Source organism: Rhea pennata, chromosome 27, assembly GCF_028389875.1.
Source record: "Rhea pennata isolate bPtePen1 chromosome 27, bPtePen1.pri, whole genome shotgun sequence".
Classification (NCBI taxonomy): domain Eukaryota; kingdom Metazoa; phylum Chordata; class Aves; order Rheiformes; family Rheidae; genus Rhea; species Rhea pennata.
Genome location: NC_084689.1, coordinates 1,317,045 through 1,334,251, shown reverse-complemented (window position 1 = coordinate 1,334,251; position 17,207 = coordinate 1,317,045). Strand labels below are relative to the sequence as shown.

The 17,207-nt window shown below is 68.6% G+C and overlaps 2 protein-coding genes across 2 annotated transcripts; one reads left to right on the top strand and one right to left on the bottom strand.

Moving 5' to 3' along the window:
- Nucleotides 1–572: 572 nt before the first annotated feature.
- SLC5A5 (solute carrier family 5 member 5) lies at nucleotides 573–7,311 on the bottom strand. The gene is made up of 18 exons (XM_062596568.1): nucleotides 7,222–7,311; nucleotides 6,500–6,556; nucleotides 6,305–6,401; nucleotides 5,601–6,085; nucleotides 5,429–5,494; nucleotides 5,063–5,114; nucleotides 4,868–4,935; nucleotides 4,636–4,790; nucleotides 4,283–4,423; nucleotides 3,366–3,495; nucleotides 3,065–3,153; nucleotides 2,804–2,916; nucleotides 2,390–2,460; nucleotides 1,991–2,077; nucleotides 1,672–1,877; nucleotides 968–1,071; nucleotides 740–831; nucleotides 573–638 (listed from the first exon to the last, which is right to left on the bottom strand). The coding sequence occupies exons 1-18, from the start codon at nucleotides 7,309–7,311 to the stop codon at nucleotides 573–575; spliced, it is 2,169 nt and encodes a 722-aa protein (XP_062452552.1).
- A 583-nt stretch (nucleotides 7,312–7,894) lies between these two features.
- Nucleotides 7,895–17,026, top strand: JAK3 (Janus kinase 3). Its single transcript, XM_062596037.1, has 24 exons — nucleotides 7,895–7,962; nucleotides 8,516–8,725; nucleotides 8,910–9,033; nucleotides 9,168–9,279; nucleotides 9,975–10,120; nucleotides 10,201–10,480; nucleotides 10,619–10,741; nucleotides 10,818–10,975; nucleotides 11,255–11,366; nucleotides 11,609–11,795; nucleotides 12,336–12,457; nucleotides 12,544–12,675; nucleotides 12,799–12,883; nucleotides 12,974–13,107; nucleotides 13,662–13,800; nucleotides 13,935–14,086; nucleotides 14,339–14,489; nucleotides 14,571–14,710; nucleotides 15,139–15,328; nucleotides 15,528–15,652; nucleotides 15,844–16,016; nucleotides 16,097–16,214; nucleotides 16,499–16,609; nucleotides 16,688–17,026. Exons 2-24 carry the CDS (start codon nucleotides 8,524–8,526, stop codon nucleotides 16,802–16,804), a joined length of 3,333 nt encoding a protein of 1,110 aa, XP_062452021.1. The 5' UTR covers nucleotides 7,895–7,962; nucleotides 8,516–8,523; the 3' UTR covers nucleotides 16,805–17,026.
- Nucleotides 17,027–17,207: the final 181 nt, after the last annotated feature.

Genomic DNA, 17,207 nt, shown 5'->3' with positions numbered 1-17,207 from the left:
GGGGCGCTGCCCCACGCCCGTGACGGCGCCCCAAGATGGCGGCGCGCGGCGCGCGGCCCGCAGCCGAGATGGCGGCGCGGGGAGGGCGCGCTCCCACGCGCGTCCTGCGCCACGCGTGCCCCGTTCCCACGTGTCGTGTGCCCACACATGTCCCATGCCCACGTGTGTGGCAGTTGCGAGTGTCATGTGCCCACGTGTGTCCCATTCCCACGTGAATCCCATTCCCAGGTATTTTCCATTCCCAAGTGTGTCCCATTCCCGCGTGTCCCGTTCCCGCCGGGGTCCCATTCCCACGCGTGTCCCGTTCGCACGCGTGTCCCGTTCCCACGTGTGCCCTGTCCCCACGGCCGTCTCGCGCCCACGCGCGTCCCCTTCCCGCGCGCGCTGCCCCCCGCGCCGGGCCGGGGGGAGCCGCGGGCGCAATCGCCAGCAGAGCCGGACACGCTCCCCGCCGAGCGCCGCTTTATTGCTCCGCTTGCCGCCGGGGGGGCCGGGGCGGCCGCCGGGGGTCCCGCCGTGGCGTGTCCCCCCCCCGCCGCCGCTGCCGCCCGCCCCCGCCCCCGGTGCGCCGGCTACATGTCGGTCTCCTGCAGCAGCCGGTCGGCAGCGGTGCGGAGCTCGGAGCGGCCCCCGGGGACCTGCGGAGAGGGGCCGGGCTGGGAGAGCTGCCGCCTTCTCCCCCCCCCCCGCTGCCCCCCGCCGCCGGGGACGCCCCCAGCCCGGCTCCGCCGCCGCCTACCTTGGGCAGCCTCCGCGCCGCCGGAGCCGCCGAGGACGGCCGCCTCGCCACGTCCCGCCACAGCACGCCCGGGGGCGGCCGCTCGGCCCGTCCTGCCGGAGAGCCGGTGCCACGGGACGGGGCGGCCGCGGGGCGCCCGGCTCCCCGCTCCGTGCACCCCCCCCCCCCCCCGCCCCCGCACTGCCCCCCGCGTCGCTGCGCCGTGCGCAGCCTCCCGGCGGGTCTCACCTGCCAGGTAGCTGGCCAGCACCCCCACGGCCACGGTGGCCAGCGTGCCCAGCGCCCCGTAGTACAGGTAGGACACGGCGTAGAAGTCACCCACGATCGCCGGCCTGCAAAGAGAGCAACGTCGCAGCGAAGCAGGGCTCCATCGTCGCAGCGAAGCAGGGCTGCACCATTGCAATGAGGCAGGGCTGCACCGTTGCAACGAGGCAGGGCTGCAATGCTGCAGCGAAGCGAGGCTGCACCATTGCAACGAGGCAGGGCTGCAATGTTGCAGCGAAGCGGGGCTGCACCATTGCAATGAGGCAGGGCTGCAATGTTGCAGCGAAGCAGGGCTGCACCATTGCAATGAGGCAGGGCTGCACCGTTGCAACGAGGCAGGGCTGCAATGCTGCAGCGAAGCGAGGCTGCACCATTGCAACGAGGCAGGGCTGCAATGTTGCAGCGAAGCGGGGCTGCACCATTGCAATGAGGCAGGGCTGCAATGTTGCAGCGAAGCGGGGCTGCACCATTGCAACGAGGCAGGGCTGCATCATCGCAGCGAAGCAGGGCTGCACCATTGCAATGAGGCAGGGCTGCATCATCGCAGCGAAGCAGGGCTGCATCGTCGCAGCACGCTGCAGCATTGCTGCCAGCAGGGACGACGAGCGAGCGATGAGGCATTACAGCTGCGTGCATGTGCCCCCACGCCCCAGCCCCACGCTGCTCACCGTGCCGGGGCTGGGGGAGGCTCCCGCGGGGGCAGCGGGCCCAGGAGGATGGTGCCATTGGCGCCGGCGCTGCGGTTGTGCAGCGGGCAGAGGGCTCCGGAGGCCGGCAGCACGCCCGTGGTGGCAGCGCTCGGCGGATGCATGGTGCCTCCCACGGCCACCCAGAAGGAGAGGGCCAAGCCGGCGCTCAGGCCCGCGAACGCTCCCTGCGGCGGAAGAGAAGGGTCATGCGGTGCCCAGAGAGCCCCCGGCCAGCTCCAGTGCCCGCCCGGAGTGCCAGCCCCAGCCCCTCTCCGCCCCGACCCCACTCCGGACTCACGGCTGTGTTGCACGCTGGCACGAACATGCCTAGGACGAAGGCTCCGAGCAGTGGGCCGCTGATCGCCCCCATGACGGTGAAGGAGCCCTGGAAGATGCGCGGTGAGCTCTGCCCCGTTGCCCCGCGGGGACCACGCCGCCTGCCCTGGCCCGTTCCCGTCCCCCTGGCTCCCTCCCCCCGGGAGCCTGGCACAGTGCCGGCAGCACCCGAGGGTTCCTCGGGGAGGACGGGGCCGTGGAGATGGAGCTCAGCACTGCCCCCAGGCCTTGGCAGCCCCGTGGCTCGAGGGCCCTCCTGCAGCTGGCGGCGCGTGGCAGGATCCGTGCTCGGCTGGGCAGAGCCGGAGGGGCCGGGGCTGGCAGAGCACGCCTGGGTCCAGCCCAGCACGCCGGGGCTCACCTGCAGCACGCCGCCGCCGAGCAGGGAGGCCAGCGCTGCCACCGTGATGCACGCGGTGCCGTAGATCAGCGCTGCGGAGGAGACGGGGAAGGCTCAGGCAGGGTGGCTGCAGCAGCGTGGCATGGCACAGCGTGGCACAGTGCAGCGTGGCAGGGCAACCCTAACCCTAACCCTAATCCATGGCATGGCACGCTGCGGCATGGCACGGCACGGCATGCTGCAGCATGGCATGGCACACTGCAGCACAGCACAGCATGGCACAGTACAGCATGGCACGCAGCAGCATGGCACAGCATGGCACAGTGCAGCGTGGCACGGCACAGCACACTGCAGCATGGCACGGCACGCTGCAGCACAGCACGGCATGGCACAGCATGGCAGCCTGGGCACGTGCCCGGCGCCGGCCCCACTCACACAGCCCCTTGGAGATGAGGGCCAGCCTCTGCGGCGGCAGCGCGGGCATCCTGGGCTTGATGAGGTCCTCGACGGTGACGGCCGCCATGGCGTTGATGCTGGTGGAGGCCGTGCTGCGGCGAGGGCACGGGGCAGCGCTCAGCCCCGTGGCAGCGGCGCGTGGGGCAGAGGCGGCACGCGGGGTGGGGGGGGCCTGGCCACCCCTTCCCCGGGGGCCCCGCCGCCGCCACAGGGGGCCGTGGGGCAGAGCCCCGGCCTCACCTGAGGGTCCCGCTGTATGCGCAGGCCAGGAACAGCCCCGGCACCCCCGGGTACGTCTCGAAGATGTCGAGGACCAGGTAAGGCATGTACTGAGGGGGGAGACGGCTGCGTCAGGGGGCGAAGGCAGGACCCCTGCCCGGGCTCGGGGCCCCCCTGCCCTCCCCGGGGAGCCCAGACCCCCTGCGCCGGTGCTGAGAGCAGGACCCAGGTGTCCTGCCTCTCCGTTCCACCTCCTGCCCCGCTGCCCTCACTCTGCCGCTCGAGAGGGCAGGTCCCAGCTGCCGGCGGCGGGGGCCGGTACCTGGTCCGGGGCCGAGATGTAGCCGGCGAGGAGGGGGTCGCAGTCCTTGTAGAGCGCAAACATCACAACGCCACAGGCCACCGCGCTGGAGACGATGACGAAGAGCCCCACTTGATTCACCAGCAGTGCGCTGCAAGCACAGGCGAGGCTGCAGCCCGGCTGAGCCGGCACGGCGCCCGGGCACGGGGCGCCGCGCCAACCCTGCCCGTGCGTGGGGAAGAGCCTGGCCTGGTGGCCTTGGGCGACAGTGCCCAGCCCCGGCCACTTCACCCATTGCCTCCCCGGCACGGCACGCATCCTGCTGCGTAGGTGCTGGTGAGGGATGCACGTCTGCGCTGGGGAGCTGGGTTCTGAGCGGCGCTGCAGAGGCCGTGCAGAGGATATAGGGTCCATGCACGGATTACAGGGGCCATGCAGGGGTGCAGGGTCCATGCAGGGGTGCAGGGTCCATGCACGGATTACAGGGGCCATGCGGGGGTGCAGGGTCCATGCAGGGGTGCAGGGTCCATGCACGGATTACAGGGGCCATGCGGGGGTGCAGGGTCCATGCAGGGGTGCAGGGTCCATGCAAGGATTACAGGGGCCATGCAGGGGTGCAGGATCCATGCAAAGGTTGTAGGATCCATGCAGAGTCTGTGCAAGGGTGCTGAGTTCATGCAGGGTGCAGGGCCCACGCAGGGGTGCTGGGTCCATGCGGAGGGTGCTGGGCCCATGCAGTGTACAGGGTCCATGCAGAGATTACAAAGGTTCGTGCAGGGCTGCAGGGTCTGTGCAGGGGCCTCGGGGGAAGCCCCGTGGGGCCGGGGTGCCCGCGGGGGCCAGGCCGGCAGCGCTCCCCCGGCCCAGGGCAGCCCCCTCCCCGGGCCCGCTGCGCGGTGGCGCCCGGGCGGGCGAGCCGCGGGGCCCTGCAGACTCACATCCTCGCCTCCCTCTCGCTCCTGCAGGCCACGTAGCGCTGGACCTGGGCCTGGTTCACGCCGTACATGGAGAGCCAGAGCAGTGTGCCGCCCAGCAGGAAGGTCCAGAAGGTGTACCGGCTCCGCGGGTCCGGGTCGAAGCTGGCGGAGCGGCACGCGGCCGGGGCGGGGGGTGAGCCTGGGCCGGCACCGCAGGCACGGCCACGCCGGCTCCCGGCTCCCGCGGCCGGCAGCTCCAGGACGGGGCTGGCGTGGGCTCGGGAACACGGTCCTGCTCCGGCCGCTCTGCAGCTCCTCCCCGGCACGGGGAGCAGAGCCGGCTGTGCAGCGCGCACCAGGGTGCCGGGACTCACTCGCCAAGGTTAACCCTGGAGCCGTTGGTGGCGATGGCCAGGACGCTGGCGGGGCCCCCGGCCAGCAGCATCCCCCGGACGATGACAGCGACGAAGCCGGCGAGCATCACGAAGACCTGGAAGACGTCGGTCCAGACGACGGCCTTCATCCCGCCCTGCGGGAGACGGGGCCGCGCGTGAGTGCCGGGGCACGTCCCGCGCGCCGCCCGCCGCCGCCCGCTGCCCTGCTCACTATGGTGGTGTAGAAGGTGCAGACGGCTCCCGTGGAGAGCAGCGAGGCCCAGATGTCCAGGCCGGTCACTAAAGGAGAAACCGAGGTGCTGAGCAGAGCTCCAGAGCTCGGACAAAGTTTGGGGGAAAAACGGGCTCCGCCGGCGGCGATGGGGAGCGTCCGCGGGACGCGCCGGGGAGCGGGGCGCCGCCGTACCCTGGTTGAGGATCAGCGCGGGGGCGTAGATGACGATCCCGGTGTAGAGCATCTGCGGGAGAAGGAGGGTCAGGGCCGGAGCGGGCGCGGACCGTAGGAGCCGGGTCGACGGGGATCGGGGCGGGCCCCGCCGGGACCGGGGCCAACGTGCCGCGGCTCCCACGTCGCGTCCAAACACAGCGTCCGAGCGCACGGAAAACACTCGGGTTTTCATTCAAAACAGCATCCCGGCGAGGCCCCCTCCGCGCCGTTATTTGTTTTGAACGAGGAACCGCAGCGAACGCGAGCGCGAAAGCACACGCGTTTCCTCCGGGGCCAAGGGAAACGCGGCGCGCGGCCGGGAGCGAGCCGCCCGCGGCTACGCACCGTGGCCGCCACGTACTGCCCGGTGCCGCACAGCCGGACGCTCCTGCTGAAGCGCCGCTCCAGGTACTGGGGAGGAGGAGAGGGCCGGCGTGGAGGGCGGGCGCCGGGCCGGCGGCGCCGCTCGCTCCGCGCCCGCCCGGGCTGCGCGGGGCCGCTGCGCCCGCGCACCCACCTCGTAGGTGCTGGTGAGCCCCAGGCGGTGGAAGACGGGCAGGAAGAGCAGGGCGGTGAGGAGGGTGCTGAGCAGCTGCCCCAGGCACATCCAGAGGAACTTGGCGCCGTAGCGGTACGCCTCGGCCGGCACCCCCAGCACCTGCACCGCCGACATGAAGCTGGCCGAGAGCGACAGCCCCACCGGCAGCGCCGACATCTCCCGGCCCCCCATGAAGAAGTCGTCTGAGGTCTTCTGGCCGCCCCGGGAGAGGGCTTGGAAGAGCCCGATGCCCGTGGAGACCAGCAGCATCAGCCCGAAGACGCCGTAGTCCGCGAGGCTGAAGGTCCGCGTCTCCGGCACCCACACGTCCAGGCTCCCCGCCGCGGCCAGCGTGGCGGCGGCAGCGGGCGCGGGAGCACGCGCGTGTGGGTGGACAGACCCCGCGGCCGCACTGCCAGCGACGGGGATGGCTGGAGCCACGCGGACACTCGGCGGCAGCAAAACTGGAGCAAAAGAAAAGTTTGTGCAATTATCAAGCGACCTTCAGCGCACGGCGGGGAGCATCGGCCAGCTGCACGCAGCACGGGGCTGCAGAGCAAGGCAGGAGCTGCAAAGGGGACAGACCTTCCTCGGCAAGGAAAGCACCCCAAATACCTCCCGTTTTCAGGCACGCATGAAATGCGCGGTCCTGCCCACTCTGGAGCGGAGCAGACACTCCTCACCGCCTGCCTGCACCCACGGCCCGGGGCAGCGCCAGCACCCGAGGGAGCGCAGCCGCGGACAGAGCGATCCCGAAAGCGGCTGCAAGCCTGGCAAGCACTGCCGGAGGGGAGGGAGAAGAAAAACCGGCCGAGCAAAATCCATCTTTAGGCAGGAGGCAGGGGACAAAACACCCCCCCTCCCCGGCCCGTCTGTACCAGAAGGAGCTCGTTCTTTGCAGGCAGCTCCCCGGAGCATCGACGAGGACCCGGACTCTGCGGAGCAGCCCGAAAAAGGGAGGCAGGGCCGGGCTGGGGGCAGCCGGCGGCCCCCGGGCAGTGGGGGGCAGCGGGGAGGCGCTCGGCGCCGGCGGGCGAGGAGGAGGCTGCTCCGATGTCCTTGGGGGTGTTGCCGCGCCGGAGGGGAGAGGAAGGCCGCGGGCCCGGCGGCGAGGGGCTGGCCGTGCCTCGCACCCCTTCGGCGCCGGGCCACGGGGCGGGAGCCGCTCGGGGCACCAGAGGCAGGTGTAGGGCACCGGGGAGGGATGTTGGGTGCTGGGGGGGGGGGGTGTCTGCGTCCAGCTGGGCGTCCCAAAGGGGCGAAACCCCCAACCCCTTCCTGCCCGCTCGCCCCGGCGCCGGCCGGCTCCTGCCCTTTCCCAGCCACAGTGTGGGACCCTGCCCGGGGTCCAAGGCCAGCTCAGCCCCTGCCCCACAGCCGGGCTCTCCCGGCCTCCCCCCTACTCCATGCAAACACAGGAATGACTCAGGCAGGTGCCCGGAACCGTGGAGCCCAAATTTCAGCTGCAGGGAGTTACTGCAAGGGGCCGACACAAGCCCCAGGCCTGCCGGGGTGGTGTGGGCTGCCTCGACCCGCCGAGGTGCCTCCCGGCATGGGGAGACCACCGAGGGCATGTGCCGGAGCGCGGCTTCGCTCCCACTGCCCCAGCGGCCCCTTCGGCCACCAGCCCGGCTCGCTCCCAGCGCCGCGATTTGGGGAGCTCCGGGCTCTCCGCCGGTTCCCTGCCCATGGCGAGAGCGTGGCCACGTCCGGGTGCCCAGGGCGGCGGCGGGCGGCATCCCCCGTCCCTCGCCTCCGGCTCCGCCGCTTCGAAGAAATGCAGCAGAAAGGGAAGAACAGCAAGCGGTGGCTGCGGGGGCCCCTCCACATCCGCCAGGCGCCGTGCGGAGCCGCACGGCACGGGGCCGGCGCCGCACGCACGCGGCACCGCCACGGGCCTGACCCCGTCCTCACCCCGGCCCCATCCCTCTCCCCGGCGGGGGGATCCTGGGGCGCATCCTTCCCCGAGCCCTGCGCAGAGGAGGGGACGGGCCGCGGGGATGCTCTGGCTGGGCGGCTGCCCCGGCGGTTCCCGCGGTGCGAGGAGGCGGCAGCGCCAGCCCCTGGCGCCCCGTTGCCCCCCGGCCAGGCTGTTCTCGCCCTCGGTGGCTCCTTTCTGCCCTGGGGCCCCATAACCCCCCTCCCTTGCCAGGAAGTTCCCAGACAGCTCGGAGACGCTGTGGGCAGGAAGGAAGCCAGCAAGGGGATTTTTTTTTTGTTTTACTCTTCCCTTGTTCACTTGCAGCCTCCTACGCAGCCCAGAAACCCCAGCATCGCCTGGGACCCGCTGCCCGGGGCCGGAGCACGCCAGGGGCCAGCGAGGCCGCGGGGACTGCAGCAGGTAGCACGGCGGCTCGGCCGCACAAGGGGCTTGGCGGAGCACAGGGCACGGCTGGCAGGGAGCGAGGGGCGGTGGGGAGGGCTGGGGAGGAACGGCTCATCCACCCGGGCAAATTGCTGCACGCCTCGGTTTCCCCTTCTGCAAAACAAGCACTGGGAGGCCCAGGACAGGCTGGTCCCAACCCTAAAGATGCTGTGGGCTTTGCTGCAGTGTTGTAACCCTGTGGAATGAAAGATCCCAGCGGAATGGTGCTGGGAAGGGTGCATGGGCAAGGCAAATGCCTCAGCTCCTGCCAAGAGCCCCTGGGGCACGGGGACAGGGTTAAACCCTGCCGAGCCCACGGGCGACTCTGGGCACCAGCAAGGCAGAGGCAATGCAGCCATGCAAGAGACCCCCCCCCCCAGCCAGGCATCGCGTGGAGACCGCGGGGTCCCTTCCCGGCAGCACAGCCAGGCTCCCCCCGCGAGCTGGGGTGATGCCGGGGGACGGACGGACGGTGCCTCCGCGGGGGACCGCGCTGCCCCCGCGCTGAGCACCCTCGCTGTTGTGACAGCGCCAGCCATGGCCCCGCTGGGCGAGGACACCCCGCTGATCGGGGAGCGCTCCTGCAGCCTCTCCTCCACCGAGACGGGGACGCTCCAGGTGTACCTGCACCACTGCGCGCAGGCCCCGCGCGCCGCCCCCGGCTCCGGCGGCGTCCTCACCTTCACCTTCGGCGAGTACACGGCCGAGGAGCTCTGCATCCGGGCGGCCAAGGCCTGCGGTGAGCATCGTCCCCCGGCAGTGCACCGCCGTGGCAGGGACGGCCCCATAGGGACCCCAGCTCGGTCCACCGCCGGTGCCCCCCCGGGACCGGAGGACCCGGGAGGGGGAGGACACGCAGCCCGTCCCGGGGTCTGGCCAGGGCCGCGGCACCGGCGGTGGCACTGCCCTCGCTCTGTCCCCAGGCGTGCTGCCCGTCTGTCACTCCCTCTTCGCTCTGGCCACCGAGGATCTCACGTGCTGGTTCCCCCCCAACCACCTCTTTGCCGTGGACGACTCCCGCAGCCAGGTCGTGGTGTACCGGATCAGGTACCAGCCCCGGTCCTGGTCGTGGCCCCAGCCTGGCCGGCCCGGCTCCCTGGGGAGTCTCTGATGGCTGATAAGGGCTGTGCACATTTGGGCTCCTGGGACAGAGCCGAGCCCTGGCTGCCCTCCCCCGGCAGGTTCTTCTTCCCGAACTGGTGCGGGCTGGGACAGTCACACCGGTTCCAGCTGATGAATGACCGGGCCAGCGCTGTCCTGGACTACCCCGTCATCGATTACCTCTTTGCCCAGGTGAGCCCTGCCGGGCTGGCGGCCCCGTCGCCGCACACGCAGGTCTGCAGGGCGAGGTCTCGTGTGGCTTCTCGGGTGTGCAGTTAACCTCAGCGTGGTGCCGCCCTTCGCTGCACCTGGCGCTGTGCCACGCTCCTCTTTCCTGGTGCACCCGTGCGTTTCCCATGCCACGATGCCCGTGGGACGTTGGCTCAGCTGAAGCTGTCTGCTGGGTTTGGGAGCTGGGGTGGACAGGCAGGCGACCCAGCTGGGTCTGCAGCACCCTCTTTTCAGGAGCTGAGGGTACAGCATGCCACACTGGGCGTGGGGTGTCCCTGGGCACTGAGACGGGGGCCAGCGTCACCCCCGCACAGTGCCTGACCCAGCGACAGAGCCAGCTTTGCTCTCACCTGGGGACCAGCAGGAAACCAGAGGGAGGATGTGACTCACTCGGATGCCAGGGCACGGAGCTGGGGCCAGGGCCGAGCAGGGCTGGCATCGGCAGCCCCGGGGGCCATGGCAGCGGCAGGCTCAGCAGCATCTGCCCGGGATGCTCCCATTAGCCTCAGCCTCATGAATGCACCAAGGGTCGCGTGTGCTCCTGCATGCACCGAGGATCACGTGTGCTCAGGGACTGCCGTGTGCCCACTTGGACCGTGGGACAAGAAGGGTGCGAGGGCTGGCAGGAGGGCCCGGCTGAGCCGCCCCATCTCCAGTCCCGCAGCGACTTCATCAGCGGGCGCATGGAGGTGGAGCTGAGCCTGCAGACGCAGGAGGAGTGCCTGGGCCTGGCGGTGCTGGACATGCTGCGCATCGCCAAGGAGAAGCAGCAGAGCCTGGAGGAGACCTTCAGCTGCGTCAGGTGAGCCGGGGGTGGCACGGGACCCCCGCGGTAGGGACCCAGCCCCGCTCCGCCGCCTCACCCGCCGCCGTCCCCTGCAGCTACAAGTCGTGCATCCCCGAGAGGCTGCGGTGCCAGATCCAGCAGCACAGCTTTCTCACCCGCAAGCGCATCCGCCGCCGCTTCAACAAGTCCCTGCGCAAGATCAGCGGCTGCCAGACAGACAGCCGCTACCTCAAGCTCAAGTACCTGCTGGACCTGGAGCGGCTGCAGCGGCGCTGGGCGGAGGAGAGCTTCCGCGTGCGCTCACCCGGCGCCGCCGACATCACCATCCATGTGGCTGGCGAGAGCGGCGTATCCTGGAGCTGCGGCAGTGCCAAGGTGCGGGCTGCTGCTGTGGCTCCCGCAGGCTCCCACCGGCTCCCGCAGCCTCGGCTGAGTGGAGCCGAGCGTGGCGGGGGGGGGTGAGGGGCTGCCGGGGCGCAGCGCAGAGACCAGCGCCAGTCCCTTGCTCCGCAGAGCCGCCAGCACTTCTGCGACTTTCCCGACATCGCTGACATCAGCATCAAGCAGGCGAGCCGGGACAGCAACCCCGTGGAGAACCGCATCGTCACCCTCACCAAGACGGACAACCGGGTGCTGGTGAGTGCAGGGGGGCCGGGGGGCCGCGGGGAGCCCGGGCAGCACCCCGGCTCCACTCACCCCTCGCCTTGCGCAGGAAGTGGAGTTCCCCACGCTGCAGGAAGCCCGCTCCTTCGTGGCCCTCATCGACGGCTACTACCGCCTGACGGCAGACGCCCACCACTACTTCTGCAAGGAGGTGGCTCCCCCCCGGCTCCTGGAGGACATGGAGAACCAGTGCCATGGGCCCATCAGGTGGGTGCCGGCGTGGCCCGCATCACCCAAATCCCCAGGCAGCAGGGTGCAAAGGCGGGGAAGTCACTTCAATAGTGGCAGCACCAGACTGGGTGCTTGGGTGCCTGCTGGGCTTGGGGAGACCTGAGAGGAGGGATGTGCAACGGAGGTGGCTTGCGGGACCCATCGGATCTGCCACGGCTCAGCCAGCCACCGATACCTTCAGCGGGATGGGAGCTGTGCAAGGAAGGCCTCTCGCCAGGCCGGCCTGGCGCTAACCCCCATCTCCACTATTCACAGCTCCGAGTTTGCAGTGAACAAGCTGAAGGTGGCAGGGAGCCACCCTGGGCTGTACCTGCTCCGCCGCAGCCCACAGGACTTCGACAGCTACCTGCTGACGGTGTGCACCAAGGTGAGACCTGTGCCGAGGGGGCACCGGGCACCTGCTGGGGCTCATCCCCTCCAGCGTCCCCGGGAGGCTTCTAAAGAGAGGAAAGAAATGCAGGGCTGAGCCCGCTGCTTGCTGGCACAGTGCCAGGATGGCTGCAGCGATGTTCCCAGACACCCTCTCTTGTGCACTGGGGGCTGCCTGGGGCACCCACGTGAGGGGCAAGGGGGAGCCCCCACCGCTGACCCCAGCTCCTGGCCCCTCAGGTCCGTTCCAGCCAGGACTACAAGCGCTGCCGGATCCACAGGGACAAGGATGGCAACTTCTTCCTCTCGGGGGTGGCACGGCGGTTCTGCAGCCTGCGGGAGCTTCTGGAGACCTACGGACGCTGCGAGCTGCAAGCGGACGGCGCCCGCATGCGCCTGGCCGTGTGCTGCCCGCCGCAGCCCAAAGGTGACGCCCGCCGGGGCCGGGGCCGGGGCCGGGGCCGGGGCCGGGGCCGGGCAAACTAGCAGTGCCACCGCCGCACGATGGCATCGTGGGACGGACTGTGTGGCATTGCAGCTGGCTGCATGATGTCACAGTAGTCTGTGTGATGTCATGGAGCAGGTTGTGTGATGTTGTAGAGTGGGCTGTGTGATGTCACAGTGAGCTATATGACATCACAGTGGGCTGTGTGATGTCACAGCAGGCTGTGTGACTCCACAGAGCAGGTTGTGTGATGTCATAGAGTGGGCTGTATGACATTACGGAGGGATAGGTGACATCACTGTGTGCTGTGTGATGTCATGGAGGAGGCTATGTAACAGTACAGTGGGCTGTGTTGTGTGACGTCATAGAGCAGGCTATGCGACATCAAAGTGGAGTGTGTGATGTCACAGAGTGAGCTGTGTGACATCACACTGCCTGCTCCTGCTGCTGGTGTCACGTCCAGCTGCGGCTGGCATGTCCTGGCACGATACCCAGCCCCTCACTGCCGCTCTCCTGCCCCAGAGAAGTCCAACCTGCTGATCGTGCGGAGCGGCTGCCCCCAGCTGCCCGCCTCACCCTCAGCCCCGCGCCGCAGCCTCACCCAGATGATGTTCCACAAGATCAACCCTGAGAGCCTCACACCGGTATGGGGCAGCGGAACAGGGAGCTGGCGGGACAGGGTGCGACGGGGAGGGACCCTTCACCCCTAGCGTCCTTGCTGTTGTGGCAGGGTGAGAGCCTGGGCCAGGGCTCCTTCACTCGGATCTATAAGGGCATCAGGCGGGACCAGAAGGAGGATGAGTACTACCAGACTGAGGTGGTGCTCAAGGTCATGGACAGCAGCCACCAAAACTGCTCCGAGGTGAGGCAGCCCCCGGTCCATGCTGCAGCCCCCCATGCATCCCCTGCGATGCCCTGCACCAGGTGCTGCCAGGGTCCTCCCCACAGCCTCAGCTCAGCCTGACACAGCTTCTCCACATCCCAGTCCTTCCTGGAGGCCGCCAGTATCATGAGTCAGATCTCCCACAAGCACCTCATCCTGCTGCATGGGGTCAGCCTTGGGAAGGACAGTGAGTACCATCCCCCAAGCTCTGCAAGACCATGCCATGCTCCCCACCAGGACATGCACATGGAGGCCTGCCCACCCTGTTCACCTGCAGGTATCATGGTGCAGGAGTACGTCAGGTACGGTCCCCTGGACCTCTACCTGAAGAAGAATCAAGGGGAGGGCAAGGTGACGATGAGCTGGAAGCTGCAGGTGGCCAAGCAGCTGGCGTATGCCCTCAACTACCTGGTGAGTCACCCACTAGCACAGCTCCAGCACATCAGCATCACACAGTCAACACACCCTGTGGCTTCCACACATCTGTGTCCTGTGACTCCTGCACATCAGCATTCCACAACCTTGTCCTGCAGCTCCTCCGAGTGCCACCCTGCAGCGCCCGTGCATATGTATCCCATGGCTGCCATGCATCCGTTAGCACTGGAACAGGTTGCCCAGAGAGGCTGTGGAGTCTCCTTCTCTGGAGATATCAAAACCCGCCTGGATGCAACCCTGTCTAACATGCTCTAGGTGACCCTGCTTGAGGGGGGCTGGACTAGATGATCTCCAGAGGTCCCTTCCAACCTTACCCATTCTGTGATTCTGTGATCCATGTCCCACAGCTCCCATGCATCCACATCCTGTCGCATCCTCAGCTCAGCAGACCTGAGGCAGAGCCTGGGCTGAGCATCAGGGCAGTTTATCCCACTTAGAGTCCCATGTGTGGGGCCTGCCCTATCGCATTCCCGCAGCAGAGGCTTGGGACCAGGCCAGGGTTGCAGTGACGGTCCCTCTCCCCTCCCCAGGAGGACAAGAAAATCACCCATGGCAATGTCTCCGCTAAGAAGGTGCTGCTGGCACGGGAGGGGGATGTAGCCAGCGGCAGCCCCCCCTTCATCAAGCTCAATGACCCTGGAGTCAGCATCACCATCCTGGCCAAGGAGAGTGAGTGCCCAGGCAGGATGCGGGGACAGCGGTGCTGGGGGCACCAGGCTCCTCCAGGTCCCCGGCACGGGGCTTGTGGGGGATAGTGGGGCCCAGCCAGTGAGTGCTGAACAGGACGATCCCACTCTCCCCAGTGCTTGTGGACCGCATCCCCTGGGTGGCCCCCGAGTGCATCAGCGACCCCAAGAACCTGGCGCTCCCGGCCGACAAGTGGAGCTTTGGGGCGACCCTCTGGGAGATCTTCAGTGGTGGCAACATGCCCATGAGCCTGCTGGAGCCGCAGAAGGTGAGGCTGCCCCATGCCATCGGCTGCCCCATGCCATCGGCTGCCCCATCCCTTACCAGCCCCCATGCAGGGTGGAGGCAACAGGGGAGAGAAGCAGTAAATCCCCTCCAAACCTCATCTCAAGCCTCACATCCCATAGTGTTTGGGTGATGCTCAGGGTGAGGAGTTCACGCAGCTTCCCCGGGCCTGGTGAGAAGAGCCGGGGCTGGGCACCCTGCAGCATGGCTCAAGCACCCTCTCCTGCGCCTGCAGAAGCTGCATTTCTACCAGAGCAGCCTCCAGCTCCCCGTGCCCAAGTGGACCGAGCTGGCCACGCTCATCACGCAGTGCATGAACTACCAGCCCTGGGGCCGGCCCTGTTTCCGCGCCATCATCCGCGACCTCAACAGCCTCATCACCTCCGGTGAGCCCCGGGCAACCAGCGGCGACGGCGGGGTCCTGGCTACCCCAGGTCCATGCCGCCCTCATCGCCTGCCTCCTCCAGATTACGAGCTCCTCTTGGACCTGTCCCCCAGTGATGTGACGCACCGGGACAGCTTCTGGGGGTACGAGCATGTCGCCATGCACCACGACCCCACGCTCTTCGAGGAGCGCCACCTCAAGTACATCTCGCTGCTGGGCAAGGTGAGGGCTGCAGCAGAGGGGGCCCGGTGTGCTTGGGGTCTGGGGGTGCCCGGCTGCACTGGGGAGCGGCTGCACAGCCTCGCAGTCCTGCCAGGCATCCCCAGGGCTCAGCAAACCTGGCTTGGGGCTGAGCGTGCTGCAGGGAGCCCCCTCGTGCACACCCGTGTGCAGGCCGGGCAAGGCTTGGCGGATGAGTTTCTTGCACGTCCCCTCCTATGTTGGGCTTGGAGGCATGAAATACCCCCTGCCTGGAGGGGGGCTGCTCTGCCCTGCAAGGCTGGGGCTGCTCAAAATGCTTGGCTTGTACCTGCTGCCTCGCCTACACATGGCATCGACGGCAGAGACATTCCTGCCCCAGGCACGGGGATGCAGGGGGTGTTTCCGGCAGCCTGCACTCCCTGACCACCTGCCTGGCCCTCCCCGGCCAGGGCAACTTTGGGAGCGTGGAGCTGTGCCGCTACGACCCACTGGGTGACAGCACTGGTGAGCTGGTGGCTGTGAAGAAGCTGCAGCAGGACTCAGCCAAGGAGCTGCAGAACTTCGAGAGGGAGATCCAGATCCTGCACTCGCTGCAGCACGACTTCATCGTCAAGTACCGTGGCGTCTGCTACAGCCGGGGTGAGCGCGGCATGGGGTGCCATGGCATGGGGTGCCATAGGGCAGGATGGCTCTGGTGCTCAGCACCTTGCTTGGGAACCTCCTGGGAGGCCCCCGCATGGCACAGCCAGCTCCAGAGCTGTCGTACAGCAGTGCTGCCCAGATCCTCAGCCAGACCATGGCCAAAGGGAGCATCCGTGACAGATGTGCATGCCCCCAGGGCGCCGCGGCCTCCGGCTCGTGATGGAGTACCTGCCCAAGGGGTGCCTGCGGGACTATCTGCAGAAGAACCAGCACCGCCTGGACCACAGGACGCTGCTCCTCTACGCCTGGCAGATCTGCAAGGTGGGACTGCAGGGGCACGTGCCATCTGCCCCACACTGGCAGGGGAACAGGGACCTGCTCTCCTGGAGGTGACCACCACGACTCACCCAGGGGTTTGCAGCTGAGCTGGGAATACGCCTGTGGCCAGCGAGTGGCCCCAGCTGGCCCAGCTCCAGGTGCAGACCCCAGCAAGCCCAGTGCCTCCCGTGCAGGGCATGGAGTACCTGGGGGCGCAGCGCTGCGTGCACCGTGACTTGGCCAACAGGAACATCCTGGTGGAGAGCGAGACCCACGTGAAGATCGGGGACTTCGGCCTGGCCAAGCTGCTGCCGCAGGACAAGGACTATTACGTGGTGCAAGAGCCTGGCCAGAGCCCCATCTTCTGGTAAGGACAAGCACGGCCCTGGGGATGGCATGGCACCGTGGCCCAGCCGGGCTCAGCGCTCAGCACCCTCCTGCCGGCAGGTATGCACCCGAATCCCTAGCTGACAACGTCTTCTCCCGGGCGTCCGACGTCTGGAGCTTCGGGGTCCTCCTCTATGAGCTCTTCACCTACAGCAACAAGAGCAAGAGCCCTTCTGAGGTGAGACCCCCCCCCCCCAAGCCCCGGATTTGGGAGTCCTGCTGCCCCCCATTACCTTTAGTGCAGGCTGCTCTGCTCGCCCACAGCGGTGCATGGCCCAGGTGAAGCCCCAGTGGGGCTGAGGCTCCCCCGAGGCCCTGGACTCTCCTGGCTCCATCCATCCGTCACCGTTCAGCTGCGGGGACTGGGCAGCTCTGCCCCGAATGTTAGCCCTGGCTGGGGGGATGCTGGCCCCAGCTGGCCCCCGGCCGCCCTGACCTCACGGCCGGTCCTCATGCCCGCAGGAGTTCCTCCGCATGATGGGCGCCGAGAAGACGGCGCAGATCATCTGCAACTTGCTGGAGCTCCTGAAGGACAACCGGCGTCTCCCGGCGCCGGCGGGCTGCCCCATGGAGGTGAGCTCCCCTCGCCGGGGCAGCGGTGCACCCGGGGTGCTGCCCCGCTGCCCGCTCACACCCCCCCCTCACCCCCAGGTCTACGCGCTGATGCTGAGCTGCTGGGCCTTCACCCCCAGCGCCCGACCCACGTTCAGCGAGCTGGCGCCCAAGATCGAGGCGCTGCGCGACGGCCGCAGCAAGGCCCGCGGGTAGCGGGCGAGGGGCTGCAGCGAGGCCGGGTGTCTCCCTCCCCGGCACGAGGCGCTGACAGACGGATGCACGGACACAGCCAAGCTCCAACATGCTTTAATAGCCCCGGGCGGCCGCGGGACGGGGCACCGCAGCGCGCGGTGGGCACGCGGGTGCCGCCCTGCCTCCTGCGGCTCCGCCGCCCGCGCTTTAGCTGGGAGCCTGCCCTTCCCACCCGGCACTGCTGCAGCCACAGCTGGACTCGGCCAATTCCTATTAAACACGGGTGGAATTTGTCAGCAGGACAAAGATGAGAGCGAGAGAGGGGGAGAGGAGCCCCACGCGCGCGCGTCTCCCCGCTGGAGGAAACGCTGCAGCGTGAGCTCGACCCTCCCGCTAGCCACAGGCGAATCCCTTCGGTGCTGGG

Coding starts and splice junctions, on each gene's coding strand:
- SLC5A5 (XM_062596568.1), bottom strand. CDS start 7,311: ATGGGCAGGGAACCGGCGGAGAGCCCGGAGCTCCCCAAATCGCGGCGC. Junction 1,072..1,671: donor CCTCCCCCAGCCCCGGCACG/GTGAGCAGCGTG, acceptor CTCTCTTTGCAG/GCCGGCGATCGTGGGTGACT. Junction 832..967: donor GCTGGCCAGCTACCTGGCAG/GTGAGACCCGCC, acceptor GCTCTCCGGCAG/GACGGGCCGAGCGGCCGCCC.
- JAK3 (XM_062596037.1), top strand. CDS start 8,524: ATGGCCCCGCTGGGCGAGGACACCCCGCTGATCGGGGAGCGCTCCTGC. Junction 15,329..15,527: donor TGGCGTCTGCTACAGCCGGG/GTGAGCGCGGCA, acceptor GCATGCCCCCAG/GGCGCCGCGGCCTCCGGCTC. Junction 16,017..16,096: donor GGCCAGAGCCCCATCTTCTG/GTAAGGACAAGC, acceptor TCCTGCCGGCAG/GTATGCACCCGAATCCCTAG.